This window comes from Mixophyes fleayi, chromosome 8, assembly GCF_038048845.1.
Source record: "Mixophyes fleayi isolate aMixFle1 chromosome 8, aMixFle1.hap1, whole genome shotgun sequence".
NCBI lineage: Eukaryota > Metazoa > Chordata > Amphibia > Anura > Limnodynastidae > Mixophyes > Mixophyes fleayi.
This window is the reverse complement of record NC_134409.1, coordinates 77,494,324-77,517,533: the sequence shown is the minus strand read 5'-3', so window position 1 is coordinate 77,517,533 and position 23,210 is coordinate 77,494,324. Positions and strand designations below refer to the sequence as shown.

General features: G+C 43.4%; 1 protein-coding gene across 4 annotated transcripts in view; it reads right to left on the bottom strand.

The window, feature by feature from the left end:
- The window catches only part of DDR2 (discoidin domain receptor tyrosine kinase 2), a 516,782-nt gene that overhangs the window by 162,996 nt on the left and 330,576 nt on the right, over nt 1–23,210 (bottom strand). For all 4 annotated transcript variants that reach the window (XM_075182767.1, XM_075182764.1, XM_075182765.1 and 1 more), the window contains 2 exons: nt 15,202–15,264; nt 3,820–3,950 (listed from right to left, as the gene is read on the bottom strand). In XM_075182767.1, coding sequence (XP_075038868.1) covers nt 3,820–3,950; nt 15,202–15,264 — 194 coding nt within the window. The remainder of the gene's footprint in view (nt 1–3,819; nt 3,951–15,201; nt 15,265–23,210) is intronic.

The window sequence follows — 23,210 nt, the reverse complement described above, 5'->3', positions numbered from 1 at the left end:
GATTAACCAGACTGTTTCACCAGAGACATCCTAGCAAGCCAGCTCCTGAGACGTCCAGAGGATGTACTGGAAGGAGGGGAGTACTGTCAGGATTTGAACCCAGGGCTTCTGCCTCTGTGGACTGCTGCTCTACTGACTGAGCTATTCTGGCTGCTGGACAGTTCCTTGCCTGTATTCTGTGTTCTAGATCAGTTCCAGTGATCTCCTGATGTTCCAGCATGCCTTAGCTCCACCCCTTGACTTCCTATAAAAGCCTGGCAAGTTCCTGTCTCCAGTGGCTGATTATTATGCTTTGTGCCTGTGATCTAGCTCCTGCTGCTGTTCCTGATTACCAGCATCTACTACTCATGTACCGACCTCGGCTTGCCCTCCACTTCGCCTCTGCCTCAACCTTTGGACCTCTCCGCCTCTCTGTGTACCGAAACCGGCTTGTTTGACCTTTATTACCATCTCACTTCCTGTTAGCCAGCCTTCCTCCCTGCCACTGGGCTCCTATCCAGTCTCTGGACCGTGACACCTTGTGTGATTTAGTGGCGGCTGATATGGTAAACAAAGATGGCAGTGGGATTTCCCTGTATACACTTTGTCTGAAAGAGTTTGTGCTCGCAATAGTATATGCACCCATATTATTATTATTATTATTATCATCGTTTATTTGTAAGGCACCTCAAGGTTTCCGCAGCACCGTACACAGTACGAACAGTAGACTATACAGGGTAAAACAGTACAGAACAATAAACACAAAGTACCAGTTCTCCAGAAACTCCAGGCAGGCAAATACAGTAGAGACGGAGCGGAAGAACAGGTATAGAGACAGAAAGGAAGGGGGGGTCCTGCTCATACAAGCTTACATCCTAAGGGAGGGTAAACAAATCAGGCACAGAAGGGAGCCAGTGAAGCAAAGGCGGGAGAAAAAAAGGGGGCCAGGGGAGAAACAGAGGAGATGAGAGGCTAAGTGGATAGTTGGTAGGCCTTGAGGAACAGGTGAGTTTTAAGTGCCCGCTTGAAGGAGCAGAGATTGGGTGAGAGACGGATGGAGCGAGGGAGGTCGTTTCAGTGAAGGAGGGCAGCACGGGAGAAGTCTTGGATTCTGGAGTGGGAAGAGGTGATCAGAGTGGAGGAGAGGCGGCGATCATTGGCCGAGCGCAGGGAGCGGGCGCGAGTGTGAATGGAGAGGAGGTTAGAGATGTAAGGGGCAGTAGACTGAGAGAAAGCCTTGTAGGTGGTGGTAAGGAGTTTGAAAAGGATTCTGAAGGGGAAGGGGAGCCAGTGTTACACAAGACAGAGAGGGGAGGCAGAGGAGGAGCGGCGCGAGAGGAAGATGAGTCTCGCAGCTGCATTGAGTATAGAGCATAGGGGGGAGAGGTGGGAGCAGGAGAGGCCAGTAAGGAGGAGGTTGCAGTAGTCGAGGCGGGAGATGATGAGAGCATGGATGATAGTTTTGGTGGCATCTTGAGAGAGGAAGGGATGGATGCGGGCAATGTTACAGAGTTGGAAGCGACAGGCTTGGGCAAGGGATTGAATGTGGGGAGCAAAAGAGAGAGAGGAGTCGAGAGTGACTCCCAGGCAGCGGAGTTGGGTGACAGAGGAGATAGTGGAGTTGTTAACAACGATAGAGAAGTTATGGTGGGAAGAGTGTCTGGGTGGGGGAAAGACAATGAGTTCAGTTTTGGAGATGTTAATTTTAAGAAAGCGTGAGGACATCCAGGAGGAGATGGCTGAGAGGCAGTCAGTTACACGTGAGAGGAGGGACGGAGGAAAGGTCAGGAGAAGAGATGTAGAGTTGAATATCATCAGCATGAAGGTGATACTGAAGACCGAACGAGGAGATGAGAGCTCCAAGGGAGGAAGTATAGAGCGAAAAGAGTAGAGGGCCAAGAACAGAGCCCTGAGGGACTCCAACAGGGAGAGGGGAGGGGGTGGCGGAAGAACCAGACGTGGATACAGAGAAGTAGCGGTTGGCAAGGTATGATGTACATAACCTTAGTATGTACACCAATTGGTGACATTGGGTACATAAGAGACCAATAAAACACTGACTCATCTTTTATATTGATGGTAAAGTTATATTCATCATGATAACACAAGTAAATCTCCATAATTATTATAAACTTTACATACAAATATGAGGCAGTAACTATAGGGCAGGTTTATTGATTACCGTTTATTCCTGTTCACTGGTATGACCATGTGTGGTTTAGTGGCGGCTGATGTGGTAAACCTAGATGACAGTGGGATCCCCCTGTATACACTTTATCTGAAAGAGTTTGTGTTTGCATTAGCATATGCACCCATAACCTCAGTATGTTCACCAATTAGTGACATTGGGTACATAAGAGAACAATAAAACACTGACTCATCTTTTATATTGATGGTAAAGTTATATTCATCATGATAACACAAGTAAATCTCCATAATTATTATAAACTTTACATACAAATATGAGGCAGTAACTATAGGGCAGGTTTATTGATTAAAAGTATTTCGTCCTTTAGAACCATATGAAAATATGGAATATCATCTATTATTCTGGGGGATAAGAGGCGCCCCTTATGTTGTATGTATTATGGGAGTATTAGTTTTTAATATCTCACTTTAAACATCTGATCAATAATTATCTATTTTGGTACAGTTGTTTTATTGGATTGTATATGTTTAAACATTATTCTGGAAATGTAATAAGAAAAATATAAGCCGAATAATATAGAGCACATTATTATGCTGTTTTTTACTAATCCTGCTGTGAAATCATCTTAAACCACCAATTGACTGCATTTTAGGTCACCACAGCCGATTTACATTATACATTTGCATCTGACCAATAGAGACAATAATGGCAAGTGGGAGTACTCTATAAAGTCGCGAAGGATCCATACACCCATATTCCCTTAAGAAAGTCCTTATCGGACAAAACGCGTTAGGCCACCCCCGATCATCTATTGGATACACGCAGAACCGAAAGTGACCTATGCGTTCCACGCTTCCACAAACGCCGAACACGCACTTCAGCTGCATACTTTCTATCTACAGGACTGCTGGGTACACGGCCACCGCTAACAAGACAGCTAATAGCAACTATTAACTGGAACAACGCTAATTACAAACACTGTTGTGAATAACCGGGACTTTTATCTGGCATTATTTTAACACACTGGTGATTACACACAAGTTGTTTTTATCTCCTGGTTAACCCCACTAAGGACGATTTGTTAACATCACTATACAGTTAGTGGGATATTATTGACTGTGTATATCTGGTTGTCTTGAGATGATTTTTTTTAGATCCATATGAATATGGACTTCACACACATATGAATGTGATTGCTATCATCGTATATGTGTGTGCGCATGTGATTTAATGTTTTAGGTGGTTTAATCAATCAATTCATTTTAATTGTATATTGTAGTACTGTCTGTTTTATTATTATTTAATAAATCACGTTTGATTTTAGTGGTTTTCTATGATTATATTAGGACATACAGATATAGATAATATACTAACCATGATTTATAGACCGCAGTATTATTTGAAAATATATATGACATCCTCCTCATTAGTCAATGAGCGCTTAACTTGTGTTATATACATACTCCTTAATTATGCACTGTGAGGATGTTTACATATAATCTCATATAAATATAAAATTATATTTATAAATGGTATTGGCAATACACAAAAATGATTTTAATCTGACTCACGGGATTATGCAATGTTTTCATGAACACAAATCAGTATAACACCACAATATCAGTGACGTCACTGGCTAAAAATGACAGCTGACTTTACGGTATATGTAGATGTTTATGATCAGAATTTACCTTCTCAAGCATCTTCTGCCAAAACTGTCGCCAAAGGATTATAACAATAATTGCCACCAGTATGAGGATGATAGCAACTAAGCAACCAATCAGAAGGCGTGTATTGCTGTCATCTAGTTTAAGAGTGGGATCTAGAAGACAAGAAACAATTCATAACTGTAAATACACTTTAGTAGTAAAGAGTTTCATTGACAAGAACAGAAAAGGGCTGAGTCAGTAAAATAATACCTAAGAAAATGTCAAGTTTACTTAATTTCTATGTTATACAAACTTGATGTAATTCATGATGGAATCTATCATTTGAAATGCTTGGTAGTTGTAGTTTTTTGGATATCAAGTTTTTCCAGAATTGAATACAGGATTAATAAAATATGTATATAATTGAAAAATTACTCTTTCCTCACTTCAGTTTGTACCCCCCTCCCCCTCTCAATAAATGGTGAACCGAGCTACTCATAATAACTGTGGAGTAGGAAACATTTGATCATGTTTCTGTATGGCATTATTCTTAAGCAGCAGAGTTTATTTCCTTCTTCTGGTTTTCTGAATAGACTGCATAACAGGTTTCTATATAAGACACTGGTTTACAATGCCTGCATTCCACAAGTTCATTTTATGCATCCACACTCTGATTGTCCTATAGTTTGTAAGCTTGCGAGCAGGGTTCTCTTACCTCTCTGTCTTTTTGTTATACCCAGTATTGTCTTATTAATGTTTGTAACCAATTGTAAAGCGCTATGAAATTTGCTGGCGCTATATAAATAAATGTTGATGATGATGATTCACCACCAGACTGTTCTTGTAGGAAATGGTTTGTTACAGGGGGACTTGTTGCTAAAGGGTTGGGAGCGTGATGTTATGGAGGAAATAATGTGTTACTACAGGGCAGGGCAAAGTGAGGAAATGTGTTGCTACGGGGGAGGTGAGATGTGTTGCTAAAGGGGAGGGGGGAAATATGTTACTATGGGGGACATGGGTTGTTTTGGGGGAGAAGGGAAATGTGCAATTGCATAGGTACTCAGAACCTGAGACCAGGTGTTAAATTTATTAACTAGTGATTCTAGCAAATAGCTGATATTTGGCGACTTTGCAGGCAAAATATAAAACGAGGCAAGTTTCATGCTGACCTGTGCCCACATTACATTCCCAGCCATCACAATACTATAAACCAGCTTGTTTCCCCTACCACCACATTATATGCAAGCCTTCAACCACTACCTCTTCTAAAGAGGAAAGGATAAGTTAGGGAAAAAATAGTAATTATGTGAAATACATGTAAGATTTTCTTTTGAATATACGAGTACATTGATAACCAATAGTCATCATAATAGTGTCTTGCACTCAGTTCAAAACACATGTTCATCAGCATCATCGTTTATTTATAAGGCGCCACAGATTCCATACTGATGGATAATCATCTTACATTTATGAAAAACATGAGTGCAATAAATGTCATGGCAGATACAGATAATAACAGTGAAAATACAAGTAGGCACAATAACGCTTCCATGTATGGTGATGAGCTAACAAGAATAGCATGAGGTAGCGGGAGATTGAGCTTGATTGGAAAATAAGGTCGCAAGAGGGAGACAAACATGAGACATTAAGAGGTCAGGACCCTGCCCACGAGAGAGCTTACATTCTAGAGGAATTGATGGAGAGCTATTAGACTATTAGGTATTGAGTAACAGTAGGAGGAAATGGGTCAAGGGTGAATGGATGAGGCAGAGGGAGTGGAAGTGAGGGTTCATGGGGTAGGGTAGGCGAGCATGAAGAGGTTGATTTTGAAGGTTTGTTTAAAGGATTGAAGGTTGGGGTAGAGTCTTGTAGGACTAGACAAGGAGTTTCATAGGTGGGGAGCAGTGAGGGACAAGTCTTGGAGATATGAGTGGGAAGAGGTAATTAGAACGGAAGAGAGTTGAAGGTCAGAGGCACAGCACAGTAAATGTGCTGGGGTGTATTCCACAATGAGGTTAGAGATATGTGGAGTAGAAGCATTGATGAGGGACTCATAGGTTAGTGTGACAGTTTAAACTTAATTTTTTAGGCAAGGGGGAGCTAGTGAAGAGATTTGCAGAGAAGAACATTAAGAGAGTAAGATAAGTCTGGCCAAAGCATTCAGGATGGATTGCAGGGGGGAAATGAGGCTGTGTGGGGGCCATTGAGGAGTTTGTGAAAGTACTCACAGCTGGAAATAATGAGCGAGTGGACTATCGTTTTAGTCTCTTATTGAGCTATAAGAAACTTAAGGGAGAACATCTGGTTTACCTAAATGTTACCCTTTATATCCATGCTCATTGTGTACACTGATGAAAGCAACAGTTGGAAAGTCCCCCCAATGTCAGATAATCTAATTAATTTCACCAAGAAGTATTTGCCATCAGAGAACTTATTTTGCATTCTGTAGTGGTGGAATGGGACTTTATGTACAATATCTGATGACTTTACCTAACAATTTGCATAATGAGTAAGTCACAGAGACCCCAAGACTGCAGACCATTTCACTGCAATTGTGGAGCTGTATATTGTAATTGAGAAACTACTGACTCATTGCTCACTTCCGAAATTTCCAGGGAAATCTGAATGTCTATTCTGTGAAATATAGGCGATGAGTTTTTTTTTTATTAAAGCTAGGGAAATCTAGAGCGGTTTATAAATCATTGGCAAGGGCTAGAACATATTTCTGCATACTGTCTTTTCGTACACGAACCAATGCAATGTGATAATCTTTTCCTGATAAACACATGCCTGCTTTGCTCAGGTGAGGTGCCTTGATGATCAAATTTATTTGATAGAGAGATAGTTACATGATGCCTTTGGTGTAGTGAGTTAACTAATGGATACTATACTCATATAAATATTATACATTAGCGCAAAAAGCCTACAAAACATGTCAGTCTATTTTCAGTATGCCATCATGTATAGCATTGCATCTGAAATAATCTTACACCATTAGAATGGTCTCCTTAAAAATTAAATATAAAATGCTGGAACATGTAAATTGCAGACTGCTATCATATGTATAAGCATCTCATATGGGTCTGAATTTAGCAGATTTGGCTAGTCATTGCTGCATGATGCAATCCTTACATTGAAGATTGTGCTCAAAGAAATTCAGTGGAAGTAGACACAAATTAGTAGAGATCAATTATTATTTGTTTAGATTAGTGTGATTTCCGTGTGCTGAACATAATTTATACCACTCATAAACAAACACCTTTACAATTGAGCAAGAAAAGTTAAGCCACTTTCTAATTAATGCACAGTATACTGGGTGTCACGGGCACTAGGAGTCTTTACCCAGGGATCACCAGATGGTAGGCTTACCAGAGCAATGTAGATGGTAATAGGGTACTCTGGTAGCTGGGTGATCACGGAACATGAAATGATGGCCGATGAGATGCTCAGGAAAGTCTATGACTAGCAACACTGGTAATAATGAGGTAATGATACACAAGGAACTGTATGGACAAGGACACGTGAAGGTAGTCAGTGGTCTGCGATAGCAAGTTGTACCACTGCTATAGTGAGGAGGAATGTCCAACAGAAACAAGGAGGTGATGAGAGTCAGCGGTCTGCGGGTAGCAAGTTGTACCGCTGTCTGAGTGAAGGAATGGAATCCAAGTGGAGGTATCCAGGTAGTCAGTGGTCTGCGGTAGCAAGTTGTACCACTGCTATGTGAGAGGATAATGGAACAGGTGATACCGGAAACAGGGATCAGTGGTCTGACATCAGCAAGTTGTACCACTGCATATATATGTGAGGAGGTGCACGGGGGAAGACTGCAACACAGGATATACACAGGCACCTTATACACGATCCACAGTAATATGCACAATATAGGTATATATATATGTAAATGACTGATCAGGTCTGCAATCTAGAAAGTCTCTTGAAGTAGTCCAGCACAATGATAACACAGTCAATGATGGCAATAGACTCAGCGGATAGCAGACTCCAGAGAGAACCAAACACAGTCCAGCAAGATATGCAATACACAGCACAGTCAATGAGAAGTATGCATACCGTGGTTCAGCAGTAGCAGTCAGATGGGATTGCAGCGGTACCTGAGCGGGTGGAGGCCGACTGGATAGGAAGTCCCTGGATAGGAGAAGCAGCGGTCTAGCAGGTGCAGCGCACAGGTGAGTAGACCGACAGGGACACGAATCCACAGGAGTCAGCAACACGTGGAACTGGACTCATAGGAAACCCAGGAGAATGGAGATGATCCAGCAGAGGGTAGTAGAAGAGATACAAATCCAATGCTGACAGGAGGGTAGAGGCCAGTGGAACACGTGAAGGCGTGGAGAGTGGATCAGCAGGAGATGGACGATAGCGCTGACCACAGCGGCAGGACTCAGCGGCACACGGAGGTAACCAGTAGCAACCACAGGAACCAACAGCGATGGAAAACAGGCGTGCAGCGCAGGGCAGGAGCTGTAGATCACGAAGTGTAGCAGATGGTAATGAAAAGCGGCAGTCTCGAGGAAGTCACAGCAAAGATGAGATGAGAGTGTAGTGCACGGAGGCAGCGGATAGTAATCAGCTGGCAGTCACGATGTTGAACACAGGCGAGTTGCAAGCAGGAGACTGTAGTGCACAGAGGCAGCGGATAGTAGTCAGCTGGCAGTCACGATGTTGAACACAGGCGAGTTGCAAGCAGGAGACTGTAGTGCACGGAGGCAGCGGATAGAAATCAGCAAACAGACTTGATGAGAAGCAGGTGAGTGAGGTAAAAGCTGGAGTGCACGGAGGCAGCGGATAGCAATGAGCAAACAGTCACATTGATATAAAATAACGTTGAAGTGGTGTAGAAGACTGTAGTGCACGGAGGCAGCGGATAGGAATCAGCAAACAGTCATGATGATACAGTTGATGGTAGAAGTGGTATGGAACCACAGTAGTAGAAGTGGTTTGGAAACCACAGGAATCAGCAGCACTGAATACACAAGTAATACAGGAACACCTTCAGAGACTCATGAGGAATGAGACTCCAAGATCAGGCAACGTGGTGGTGACCACAGGTGCTTAATATAGGGAGGTTGCCTGATCTGCCAATTAAGTTAAAGGGGTATACACTGAAGTATAGAAAAGGGCTGCGCATGCGCAGACCCTCAGGATGGTGGACGTCCACGGTTCCTAAATGTCCGGGAAGAGGCACTCACGGTCCGGTGAGTGACAGTACCCCCCCTTTTAAAGGTGGGCACAGAACGCCTGGAACCGGGCTTGTCCGGATTTTTGGAGTAAAACTTCTTCAAAAGGGCAGGAGCATTAAGATCTTCAGCTTTGATCCAAGAGCGCTCCTCAGGACCAAAGCCCTTCCAATGAACGAGGAAGTGGAGGACTCCTCGCGAAATTTTTGCATCTAGTACCTCGGTAATCTCAAAATCCTCCTCCTGATGGACTTGAACTGGCTGCGGAGCTGAGGGAGGAGTTGAAAAACGGTTGATAATAAGAGGTTTGAGCAAAGATACATGGAAGGCATTAGAAATCCGAAGACTCTTAGGAAGAAGGAGTTTCACACATACTGGATTGATAACTTGAATGATCCTATATGGACCAATAAAACGAGGGGCGAATTTCATGGATGGAACCTTCAAACGAATATTTTTTGTGGATAACCAGACACGATCTCCAATTTTTAGTGGTGGAATAGCCCGCCTCTTCTTATCAGCGAAAGATTTATATTTGACAGATGTCTTCTTCAAACAGGTTCTAACCTGAGACCAGATATTTTTAAAGGTCTGACAAACAGTCTCCACCGCAGGAACTTGGGTGGGCGGGAGGGCAGGAAATTCCGGAAAAGACGGATGGTGACCGTAGACCACAAAGAATGGAGTTTTGGATGATGACTCATGGTACATGTTGTTATGGGCGAACTCAGCCCAAGGGAGTAACTCTACCCAGTTGTCTTGATTGGCTGATGAAAATATCCTTATAAAAGTCTCAAGATCTTGATTGACACGTTCGGTTTGTCCATTGGATTGTGGATGGTAAGAAGATGAGAGTGCTAATCGTATGCCCAAGGTTTTACAAAGGGCTCGCCAGAATCTGGACACGAATTGTACTCCTCTATCAGACACAATCTCAGATGGACATCCATGGATACGGAAGATCTCTTTAATGAAATGTTCAGCCAGGATAGACGAGGAAGGCAAACCAGACAGAGGGATGAAATGAGCCATCTTCGAAAATCTGTCCACTACCACCCAAATAGTGTTATGGTTCTTACTAGGTGGTAAGTCAGTAACGAAATCCATACTAATATGGGTCCATGGTTTGGACGGAATGGGTAGTGGTCGCAGCAACCCTGCTGGGGTTCTGCGGGAGGATTTGAATTGCGAACATAATTCACAGGAAGCAATGAACTCTTTGACGTCTCTCCTCATTGAAGGCCACCAGTAACTTCGAGAGAGGATCTCAAAAGTCTTGTGTTCACCGGCGTGTCCAGAAAAACGAGAGGCATGGAACCACGAAAGGATTTTCCTCCTTAGAGTAGGAGGCACGAGGGTCTTCCCAAATGGTAGCGTTTTGGTGGATGAAGCAGCCAGTGAGATACATTTGGGGTCTAGAATGGTATGGTTGGAAACCTCTTCTATATCAGAGGACGTAGCAAAGGCTCTAGATAAGGCATCAGCTTTTTTGTTCTTGGCAGCTGGTTTGAAGGTAATTATTAATTCAAAACGGGAAAAGAAAAGAGACCATCTTGCTTGACGAGGGTTCAAGCATTGGGCAGACTGGAGATATGACAAGTTCTTATGATCCGTGAAGATCGTCACCGGATGGCGAGCTCCCTCCAACAAGTATCTCCATTCCTCTAATGCGGCTTTGATAGCCAGTAATTCCTTGTCTCCGATGGTATAATTCTTCTCTGCGGGTAGGAGACCCCGAGAATAGAAGGCACAAGGGTGGAATTTTTGCTGTTCCGAGCGTTGGGAGAGAATAGCTCCTAAGCCCACATTAGAGGCATCTACTTCTAGGAAAAAAGGGAGTGTCACATCAGGCTGACGAAGGATTGGAGCCGAAGAGAAGGACTCTTTTAATGTTTGAAAGGCTTGAATAGCCTCAGTAGACCATTGCTTAGGATTAGCCCCTTTACGAGTCAGGGCCACAATAGGAGATGCAATGGAAGAAAAGTCTTGAATGAAGCGTCTATAGTAATTGGCAAAACCTAAAAAACGCTGGATGGCACGAAGAGTAGTTGGCTGGGGCCAATGTAGTACAGCATTTACTTTGTCAGGATCCATCTTCAGACCAACTCCGGAAACAATATACCCCAAGAATGGAATCTGGGGTAATTCGAATGAACATTTTTCTAATTTACAGAACAATGAATTTTTCCGTAGCCTGGAGAGGACTTCTGCCACATGTTGGTGGTGAGAAGGCAGGTCCTGTGAAAAAATCAATATGTCGTCCAGGTAGACGACGACACATACATATAATAAGTCCCGAAAAATCTCATTGATGAAGCCCTGGAAAACAGCGGGGGCATTACATAGCCCGAAAGGCATTACCAGATATTCGTAATGCCCGTCTCTGGTGTTAAACGCCGTCTTCCATTCGTCACCGGAACGGATTCTGATTAAATTGTAAGCACCACGAAGATCCAACTTAGTAAAAATACGGGCTCCCTTAATGCGGTCAAATAGCTCAGTGATCAACGGAATGGGATACCGGTTCTTGATAGTAATGGCATTGAGTCCACGAAAATCTATACAAGGGCGTAATGATCCATCCTTCTTTTTGACAAAGAAGAACCCAGCTCCAGCGGGCGAGGTGGAAGGTCGAATGAACCCACGCTGGAGGTTCTCCCGTATATATTCAGATGTAGCTTGAGTTTCAGGTAACGAGAGAGGATAGACCCGGCCTCTGGGAGGAGTCTTGCCAGGAAGAAGATCAATCGGACAATCCCAAGAACGATGAGGAGGAAGACGTTCAGACTGAGCTTTATCAAAAACATCGGTAAATGAAGCATATTGAGGAGGGAGTCCCGGTGAAATAGCTGAAATGGAAGCTTGCTGTACCTTGAGAGGAATGACTTGGGAAAGGCAATGATGGTGACATTCAGGCCCCCAAGACGTGACTTGAGGGGTGCGCCAGTCAATCTGGGGAGAGTGACACTGAAGCCATGGAAGGCCTAGGACAATCGGACTTGTCGTAACAGGAAGAATTAAAAACGATATCTCTTCATGATGCAGAGCACCAATCTGAAGGGTTACTGGAGACGTACTCTGGGTGATGAGACCATTGATGAGACGTGATCCATCGATAGCCGTCACAGTAATGGGAGTTTTTAAGGTAATCATTGGTAGAGACCACTGATTAACTAACGATTTGGAAATAAAATTTCCTGCTGCTCCGGAATCAATCAATGCCTGTGACTCAAAGGTCTTGGTAGCAAAGGAAATAGTCACATCAAAAGCGCAGACTTTAGATTTCATAGACAATGGAGAGGACTCCAGGGACCCTAACTTCACCTCTCCAGAACTAGTTAGGGCCTGGCATTTCCCGATCTCTTAGGGCAGGAGCTGAGGACGTGAGTGGAATCAGCACAATAGATACAGAGTCTATTCTTGACTCTTCGTTTCCTCTCCTCAGAAGATAACTTGGAACGTCCAATCTCCATGGGAATCACAGCGGGTGACACTGGACGAAATTGAGGGTTAGAGCGAAAAGGTGCTTTAGCAGAAGTCGTTTTCTCAGCCTCTCTTTCACGAAATCTCATATCAACACGATGGCATAGAGAGATCAAATCTTCAAGTGACGAAGGAAGCTCTTGGGTAGTCAGTGCATCTTTAATTTTATCGGAAAGCCCCTGCCAGAAGGCGGCAACTAGGGCTTCAGTGTTCCACTGAAGTTCAGAGGCTAAGATCCTAAATTGAATGACGTACTGGCCTACAGTATGAGATCCTTGTCGCAGACGGAGGATGCTGGAAGCAGCGGAGGTCACACGACCTGGTTCATCGAACACACTTCGGAATGTAGAAATGAATTTGGCACTATCTTGTAATATTGAATCGTTCCTCTCCCACAGAGGGGAGGCCCAAGCCAGGGCTTGTCCTGAAAACAAAGAGATAAGATAGGCCACTCTGGAACGATGGGTAGAAAAATTTTGAGGTTGGAGCTCAAAATGGACTGAACATTGGTTAAGGAAACCCCTACAAGTTTTGGGGTCTCCATCGTACTTTGACGGAGTAGGCAGGTGAAGCGTGGAAGCTATAGACACCTGGGATGGCAATGGGGAAACGGAGGAAAGCACAGGAGCTTCAGTAGTAGCTGTAACAGTCTGTCCAGATGTTCCTTGGGAGGTTAATGACTGATAACACTGAAGTAACAGCTGTTGGCGGGCATCCTGTTGCTCCACACGGCTAACCAGATGTTGCAGCATCTCTTTGGCGGTAGGTTCCACATCTGGGTCTGTCATGGCCTGATCTTACTGTCACGGGCACTAGGAGTCTTTACCCAGGGATCACCAGATGGTAGGCTTACCAGAGCAATGTAGATGGTAATAGGGTACTCTGGTAGCTGGGTGATCACGGAACATGAAATGATGGCCGATGAGATGCTCAGGAAAGTCTATGACTAGCAACACTGGTAATAATGAGGTAATGATACACAAGGAACTGTATGGACAAGGACACGTGAAGGTAGTCAGTGGTCTGCGATAGCAAGTTGTACCACTGCTATAGTGAGGAGGAATGTCCAACAGAAACAAGGAGGTGATGAGAGTCAGCGGTCTGCGGGTAGCAAGTTGTACCGCTGTCTGAGTGAAGGAATGGAATCCAAGTGGAGGTATCCAGGTAGTCAGTGGTCTGCGGTAGCAAGTTGTACCACTGCTATGTGAGAGGATAATGGAACAGGTGATACCGGAAACAGGGATCAGTGGTCTGACATCAGCAAGTTGTACCACTGCATATATATGTGAGGAGGTGCACGGGGGAAGACTGCAACACAGGATATACACAGGCACCTTATACACGATCCACAGTAATATGCACAATATAGGTATATATATATGTAAATGACTGATCAGGTCTGCAATCTAGAAAGTCTCTTGAAGTAGTCCAGCACAATGATAACACAGTCAATGATGGCAATAGACTCAGCGGATAGCAGACTCCAGAGAGAACCAAACACAGTCCAGCAAGATATGCAATACACAGCACAGTCAATGAGAAGTATGCATACCGTGGTTCAGCAGTAGCAGTCAGATGGGATTGCAGCGGTACCTGAGCGGGTGGAGGCCGACTGGATAGGAAGTCCCTGGATAGGAGAAGCAGCGGTCTAGCAGGTGCAGCGCACAGGTGAGTAGACCGACAGGGACACGAATCCACAGGAGTCAGCAACACGTGGAACTGGACTCATAGGAAACCCAGGAGAATGGAGATGATCCAGCAGAGGGTAGTAGAAGAGATACAAATCCAATGCTGACAGGAGGGTAGAGGCCAGTGGAACACGTGAAGGCGTGGAGAGTGGATCAGCAGGAGATGGACGATAGCGCTGACCACAGCGGCAGGACTCAGCGGCACACGGAGGTAACCAGTAGCAACCACAGGAACCAACAGCGATGGAAAACAGGCGTGCAGCGCAGGGCAGGAGCTGTAGATCACGAAGTGTAGCAGATGGTAATGAAAAGCGGCAGTCTCGAGGAAGTCACAGCAAAGATGAGATGAGAGTGTAGTGCACGGAGGCAGCGGATAGTAATCAGCTGGCAGTCACGATGTTGAACACAGGCGAGTTGCAAGCAGGAGACTGTAGTGCACAGAGGCAGCGGATAGTAGTCAGCTGGCAGTCACGATGTTGAACACAGGCGAGTTGCAAGCAGGAGACTGTAGTGCACGGAGGCAGCGGATAGAAATCAGCAAACAGACTTGATGAGAAGCAGGTGAGTGAGGTAAAAGCTGGAGTGCACGGAGGCAGCGGATAGCAATGAGCAAACAGTCACATTGATATAAAATAACGTTGAAGTGGTGTAGAAGACTGTAGTGCACGGAGGCAGCGGATAGGAATCAGCAAACAGTCATGATGATACAGTTGATGGTAGAAGTGGTATGGAACCACAGTAGTAGAAGTGGTTTGGAAACCACAGGAATCAGCAGCACTGAATACACAAGTAATACAGGAACACCTTCAGAGACTCATGAGGAATGAGACTCCAAGATCAGGCAACGTGGTGGTGACCACAGGTGCTTAATATAGGGAGGTTGCCTGATCTGCCAATTAAGTTAAAGGGGTATACACTGAAGTATAGAAAAGGGCTGCGCATGCGCAGACCCTCAGGATGGTGGACGTCCACGGTTCCTAAATGTCCGGGAAGAGGCACTCACGGTCCGGTGAGTGACACTGGGTTATGGCTAATATATTTACATAATTAGTACATACCATATGTTGTTGGAACACTAGCTGGCCGTGGGGGGCTCAATGTATTGTTGTACATAGCAGCATCTATTGAAACAAAGAAAACATATTGATAGATGATAAAAAAAAAGCAGTCTACAGTCTTGTATTATATGTAAATAACCTACTACAATTATGTAAATAATTGTCGTGAACATAGAGAACTTGCAGTTATTTGTAAGGGATAAATCATAACTACAGTGTAAATAGGTTATCTCAAATGAATCCATGGATAAATTGAGCTGTTAAAGTGTAAAGTTTGAAGACATTGAGTCTGATGCAAATGCACTTAATGGCTTTGCACATTCCAGTGTGAGAAGATAACCATGTCACCTGTAGCAGCTTCAAAGAGCTCTTGGACTCCTGAATAGATGTTGTGGGGCCGGTCACAGCTGGACATCCTTGCAGCCCAAGGCAGCACTGTGCAGGTTTATAGAAATATGAAGGAAAATGCTTTTACAGTTCATATTTTGGGAAAATCTGGGTGTCATTCCCTACTGAGGAGCAGAAATCACACCAGGGTTTTGAATGACCGTGCGTGTATTATGTGTGTGTGTGTGTGTGTGAGGGGCCACTGCGTGCGTGTATTATGTGTGTGTGTGAGGGGCCACTGCGTGCGTGTATTATGTGTGTGTGAGGGGCCACTGGGTGTGTGTATTATGTGTGTGTGAGGGGCCACTGTGCGTGTGAGGGGGGGGGCTCAAACCGATATCTTGCCTAGGGCCCAGGGCCTGATCAACCACTAGGCTGACCAGGCTGCAGCCTGGGGCGCTGGGTCCCGGGGGGGCGCTGCACTGTGGGTATTTTATTTTTTATTTTTAAATATTTTTTTTTTTTTTTTTCTTCATTCATTTTTTTTTCGGGGAGGGGGTCGCCGCTGGGGATCGCCGCGGGGGGGTGGAGGGCTCGACGATCAAAAGCATTGGTGGTCAGTGGTTAGCAACACACAGCCAATCGCCAGGCTGCCTGTTGCTGTGCAGCAGACAGGAAGCAGGACGTCTTCACTTCCTATCTGCTGATCTGAGGAGAGGAGCGACGCTGGCACAACTACAGGTAAGTGAAGAGGGGAACTGCCCTGCATATCTATAGGGAGGGGGGGGGAACTGCCCTGCATATCTATAGGGAGGGGGGGGGAACTGCCCTGCATATCTATAGGGAGGGGGGGGAACTGCCCTGCATATCTATAGGGAGGGGGGGAACTGCCCTGCATATCTATAGGGAGGGGAACTGCCCTGCATATCTATAGGAAGGGGGGGGAACTACCCTGCATATCTATAGGGAGGGGGGGAACTACCCTGCATATCTATAGGGAGGGGGGGGGACTACCCTGCATATGTATAGGGAGGGAGAGGGGGGACTGTCATGCATATGTATAGGGAGGGAGAGGGGGGACTGTCATGCATATGTATAGGGAGGGAGAGGGGGACTGTCATACAAATCTATAGGGTGGGAGGGGGGGGGGCTGCCATGAAAATCTATAGGGCGGTAGAGAGGTTGATATGTATGAAGGAGGGCAGAGGAGGGGGGCTGATATATGTGACTGGGGGAGTTTTGATGTGACGGGGGGGGATAGCTAGCTAGCAGAGTGAAGGTAAGGAAAATAGCTGCAAGGGGGATGGATGCAGGGTGGGAGGTAAAGAAAATGGCTGCAGCAGGGGTTAAGGAAAATGGCTGTGCGGGGGGGGTTGTGGTTAAGGAAAATGGCTGCAGGGGGTATTTAAAAAATAGAACGGCTTTGGGGGGCAGAATCTCATGATTGTGTGGTGGTCACATGGGTGGTCTCAGCAATCACTAGAATACTAAATATTAGTGAGATGGGGCTGGTAGAGGTTTGTATTTGATTGACAACAAATATTCAGATATTGCTTATATATGCCAGTCCAATGGGGTACTTTTAGCTGGCCATAATGGAGTGTTTTGTTTTAACTAAAGGGCCTAATCATTCAGGGTTTGCATTATAATACATTTTTGCATTTTCAAAAAAGGACGCCAACTTTCCAGAAGCCAGCGAGAGGATAACAAAGTTGCAAGAGAGAAGAGCAAGGACAGGTAAGAGACAATGGCACAATCTGTCTAAATTTGAATGCTGGAGAATACACCTGAACATTCATATTCAGGAGTGTTCCTATACACCTATATATTCGGAGGAGGGGGGGGGGGGCGCTGCAGCCGTATTAGCCTAGGGCAGCCAGAACCCTTAATCAGGCCCTGCTAGGGCCCCATGAGGTGTAAATCCGGCTCTGGGGGGTGTGAGAGTGCTGTGCTTGGGCATGATTCTGTAGGTCCATAACCTGTGTGATAGGTAGAGAGAGACTGCGGGCTGAAATCGTGTGTGACCTCATACAGCGAACACTCCAAAGTCACACCAGCTGGGAGCGTGTTTGTGACAATAGTATTTGTAGAATCCTCATGTTCTGTCATCTGCAGAGGCTTAACTTTTCCCAGTGTGAAGGAGCAGTTAAAGTCTTCCCCCACATTCCATTCATGGCCACAGAAGCTTCCAAGTCCAAGGATACAACCTGTTTAGTAAGAAACCAGAAGTTGCGTCTTTGCAACTTCCTGTAGGCCACATCCACAGGCTCAGCTGTTGCTATATCCCTAACAAGAGCACAAATAAAAGTAAGAGGAGGACTTCTGTCACCGTGTCTGTCTGGGTGCCTTTCTGAGTCGTTATATCACTGTTATTGTGAGTCTGTTTCAGTGTGATTCATACTTGCCTACTCTCCCAGACTTACAGCAAAAAATATAGAGAGTGTCAGTGCTAATGTCTTTAACAAATAAATATAATAAAATAAAGTCCAGAACAAAAACCAAAATGAAATGCAGCGCTGTGGATCTATTGAAATTGTAATCCAATATAACCGCAAAACTCTCTCAAAATTGTTAGATAAAAACTGTCATGAATCACCAGATAAAAAATACATTTATTGATACATTTGTGTGAACATTAAAACAATGAATACCTACGCACATATATAAAATGGATGATAGTAGACATATCGAAACACAGTATCAAAGAGGAATGTAAACATATCCTGCTGAAGAGGCACAAATCATGAGTGATTCAAATAGCACAGTGCACTGTGACTCAAAAACCATTAAATCCCTAATAATTGATTGATCGCCTTGTATGCTGCAGCATATAGTCTGTACCTGACATCTATCCAAAAACAGCAAAGGAAGTGGCCAATTCTCAGGTTGTGTAGTTATAAAACCACCCACATTAATAGAAACCATTCAATGATGAATATTCAAGAAAAGTATTAGATGGTGAAGATCTTGTAAGCTGCAAATTAACAAAATAACTGTAGATTAGATAATATCAGCGGTATGAACCAATACTCCATGGATAAGTGTCAATTGTGGATATAGAAAAATGATGGAGTCATCCTCTATTACACAGTACAGTTTTCCCTGGTAAAACTTAGACTCTGTGATCTATATATTTAAATACTCACTGATAGTGCTCATTCACCTTAGCCGAAAGTCGAGACCAATCCAGCCTAGTATCCTTAGTGGCTTAGCACTCCCTGATCGCAGATACTGAAGTATTTCAGGTGCATATACAGCTCACATATATCAAGATGTAACCGTCAGACAGAGTCACCATACGATGTGGTGGCCAGATTGAATAAGAAGTCGGTGGTGGATTGTGCGCTTGAATTGACGGCATTGCAGTGATGTAGCTGGCTTTCCTAAAATCAGTGCATCTGCAACCTGAGAAACTCCCATGAACAAGTTGGGGAAATGCGCTAGTAGCAAAGTTTTTCCAAAACAGCTTGAAACGTGTATCTGAATTAAGAGGTCTTCCTATTAGTCGTCCATAGAAAACTAACGTGCTTCATTACAAATGTATCTTCATCAGAGGAATAATAAATCTACGCCATACTAGTTTGAGTGTCATATATACACAGATGAATTCATCAATCAATCAATTAGCATGACGCTACAACTGGTGATTCGTAAACTCATAAAAAGTAATGAGGAAAGTGAACCCTGTTTCAAAAGGAATGTAATCAAACTTATACTACACCAAAGAAACAAGTAAATAAGAAACATGTACATGTTGGTATGGTACATATCTAACACCAATTAAAAAATATTTACTAAATAACTAAATAATGAACGAAATCTAGATTGTTCTAAACAAGCTGTCAAAATAAAATAAAATAGAGATAGAATGAATTAATGATATATAAGAATATCTAAAATAGAGATAAAATAAAATAAATAAGCAGTTGAAAATGCATAAATAAAAGTCCAGAACAAAGTCAATTTGAAAATCTCCTTCTTTCTTGGAAAAGTGATTATATTTTTTAAAGTTACTTCTCTGATAATCCTTCCAATGTGGTTGTGTATGAAAAGGTTCTCAAAAAAATGATTATAAAAACATATCACATACAGGTGCAACATGTTAATTGTGAAAAAAGTGCCTGCAAACTTATGCAGTGAATAATAAATCAGTGTTAAATGCTACTTATACTTTAAAACTCTTTGGATGTAACCTCAAAAGGAAACAAAATATGTGCAATAGTATAATACTGTTAAGTTGTAAACAGTGGCAGACTGGGTCTAAAAATATTGGTTGCCAGGAGACAAAGGGGGCCCACCCACAACTATAAGGCTATAATTAAATTTTTATAAGAAATAATTACAATTTTTAAAAAATACATATGTGGAGAAAAGATACAATTCAGATTTTTGCAAAATAAATGTATATTTATTAGTAATTACAGTGTAAATATATTGTACATATTACTGGCAGTATACAGTAGATACTAAGGGCTAGATTTACTAAGCTGCGGGTTTGAAAAAGTGGGGATGTTGCCTATAGCAACCTATCAGATTCTAGCTTTCATTTATTTAGTACCTTCTACAAAATGACAGCTAGAATCTGATTGGTTGCCATAGGCAACATCCCCACTTTTTCAAACCCGCAGCTTAGTAAATCTAGCCCTAAATGTAAATACAGTGTTATAATTGATTTTTAAATAGTTTGCTTATAGTGAATATTTTACACATTAATAGGTAGTTCAAAAGCATATTTTATACTAACCACTATATTAAGAGCAATTGTTTGATATCACTAGATGATTGTGCAAATCTGTCAATAATTGCTTCTGCATCCAAATCATTTAACAATTCCTTATCAATGGATAGCAACATGTATGATTCCAAGTTCTCCTCAGACAGTGAATTTCTTAGCCTTTTCTTTATGATATTTAGCTTTGAAAATGTTCTCTGACATTGGACTTGAGTAACTGATAGTGTGCAGATGACTATATAAAATATGTAAAGGTTATCATATGCCTTGTCGTGAAGTTTTTTGGATGCCAGAATTTTTAGTACACACGATGGGCAAGTGCTACAAATTTTACACTTGTTGCAACTGGAATTTACATTCCTTCAAGGCCTTTCTCTGCAATAGTTTTAAACTTTGCTGGGTCTAAGCAGGATAAATCTTTATACAACTTTTTGTGTTGTACAAAGCGTGAATCTAGTGACTATACAATGCGGTCCATTATTAGGTTAAACACATTTACTCTAAAATCAGCTAGAGAATCTAAGGAATATCATTCATCATATATAAGCTCATCTGCAGGGCCTGGTCAACCACTAGGCTGACCAGGCTGCAGCCTGGGGCGCTGGGTCCCGGGGGGGGGCGCGACACTGCAGGTATTTTTTATTTTTTTTCATTCATTTATATTTTTTTTCAATCATTTTTTTTTCCGGGGTGAGGGAGGGGGGGTGGGGGGTGGTGGTCTCGACAATCCAAAGCATTAGTAGTCAGTAGTTAGCAACAGGCAGCCAATCGCTAGGCTGCCTGTTGCTGTGCAGCAGACAGGAAGCAGGACGTCTTCACTTCCTGTCTGCTGATCTGAGGAGCGATGCACAACTCAAGTACAGGTAAGTGAAGGGAGGGACTGCCATGTATATCAAAAGGGAGGGAGGGAGAGGGGGGGCACTGCAATGTATATCTATAGGGAGGGAGAGGGGGGCACTGCCAGGGTCGGACTGGCCATCTGGCACTTCTGGCAAATGCCAGAAGGGCCGATGGCTAAATGGGCCGGGGCAAGCAGTGTTTAAAAAAAAAAAAAAAGTACTTATTTTCTCTCCAGCAGGTGGCGCGTGGGGGGGAGGGGGGAGAGTTACAGGGGGGCACGGCCCAGGACCCATTTTAAAAAGTGAAGGAGCCGGCGTTCCAGTGCCAAGTACATGGCAGGGTGGAACTATATGCTGCTGAGGACCGCCTGCAGTGTCTGAAGGAGGAAGCCTGGAGCATACAGCAGGTAAGGTAACTTAAAAAAAAGAGGACTGTAATATACTGTAAAAATTCTCAAAGTTTTCAAATGGCAGAAATATTCTTTTTTGTTTTTTAATTTTACTTGAAAATCATCATTAGCACCAATTTGTGAGATCCCAGCTCTGATTTGAACCGCTCACTTCTTATCAGCCATCAGTAATCTCTGGGGGAGCATTAGGCAACACAATACAGCAAGTGAGAGCTAGAGAGGGTGCTTAAATGGAAGATTTAGGGATCATTTAGTGCCTGAGTAATTTGGGTTACAGCTTTGTTTAAAAAAATAAAATAATGTATATATACTTCACATCTCAGTTCTGCACAAGTCATCAATTCCCAAAATAACACAGATTCAACAATTCAAACATCTCTAATGATATATTTTTGTTTTGTAACAATAATTTTTCCTTTTTACAGCTATGTACAATTATTTATTGTAATTGATACTCTTCATTATCCTACCCACCTATTTACTAACACTAATAACCAGGGCCTGATCAGCCAACAGGCTGACCAGGCTGCAGCCTGGGGCGCCGGGTCGGGGGGGGGGGGGGGGCGGCGCAGCAGCGCTGGGTAATAAAAAGATTTTTTTTATTTTTTTTATTATTTTTTTTTTTTAAAGATTTTTTAATTTTTTTATTTTTCTCCGTTCAAACACCTATTTTGATCTATAATATGGGGGAGGGGAGCAGGAGAGCATTTTGATCTATAATATGGGGGGGGGGGGGGAGCAGGAGAGCATTTTGATCTATAATATGGGGGGGGAGCAGGAGAGCATTTTGATCTATAATATGGGGGGGAGCAGGAGAGCATTTTGATCTATAATATGGGGGGGGAGCAGGAGAGCATTTTGATCTATAATATGGGGGGGTAGCAGGAGAGCATTTTGATCTATAATATGGGGGGGGAGCAGGAGAGCATTTTGATCTATAATATGGGGGGGGAGCAGGAGAGTATTTTGATCTATAATATGGGGGGGGAGCAGGAGAGCATTTTGATCTATAATATGGGGGGGAGCAGGAGAGCAGTTTGATCTATAATATGGGGGATGAGAACCTGGCATTTTCTGGCACAATGGGGGGGGGGGGACTGGCGCTGGCAGCATTGAAGGATTATCATATTTTTAGGCACAAATAATTAATGGCGGGGCAATGGCACAGATCATGACTGGGGGTGGGATAATAGGCTCAGTGGCTTTACTTATTATTCTCTATGGGTGGGGCAGTGGCACATATCATGACGCGGGGGGGGGGGGGTAAGCTGCAGGGGGATAAATATTTTTCTCTATATGGGGCCAGAGGTGCGATCATGACTCGGGGGGGGGGGCGGGGGAATAAGCTGCAGGAGGCCTAAAAATTATAAATTGGCCAAGGGCTGGGGGGTTAATTAACTGACTGTCAGTGGTTGGTAGATGTTAGTATATGATTATAAATAATTTTCATATCTTTTATTATCTATATATGCCTGTACTAAGGGGTTGTTTTATCTGGTGATAATGGAGTGTTGTGTTTGAATCATTCAGGGTTTGTTAACATTTTGCATTTTTGCACATTTTCAGTACAGGACCCCAATGTTCCAGAAGCCAACTGACAACAACACTTCAAGAACAAGAGAGAACATCAGGTAGTCTACACTGCAAGGTCAGGTAAGAGAGAACAGCGCATCCTGTTTAACTTTGAATGTGGATTTTTAC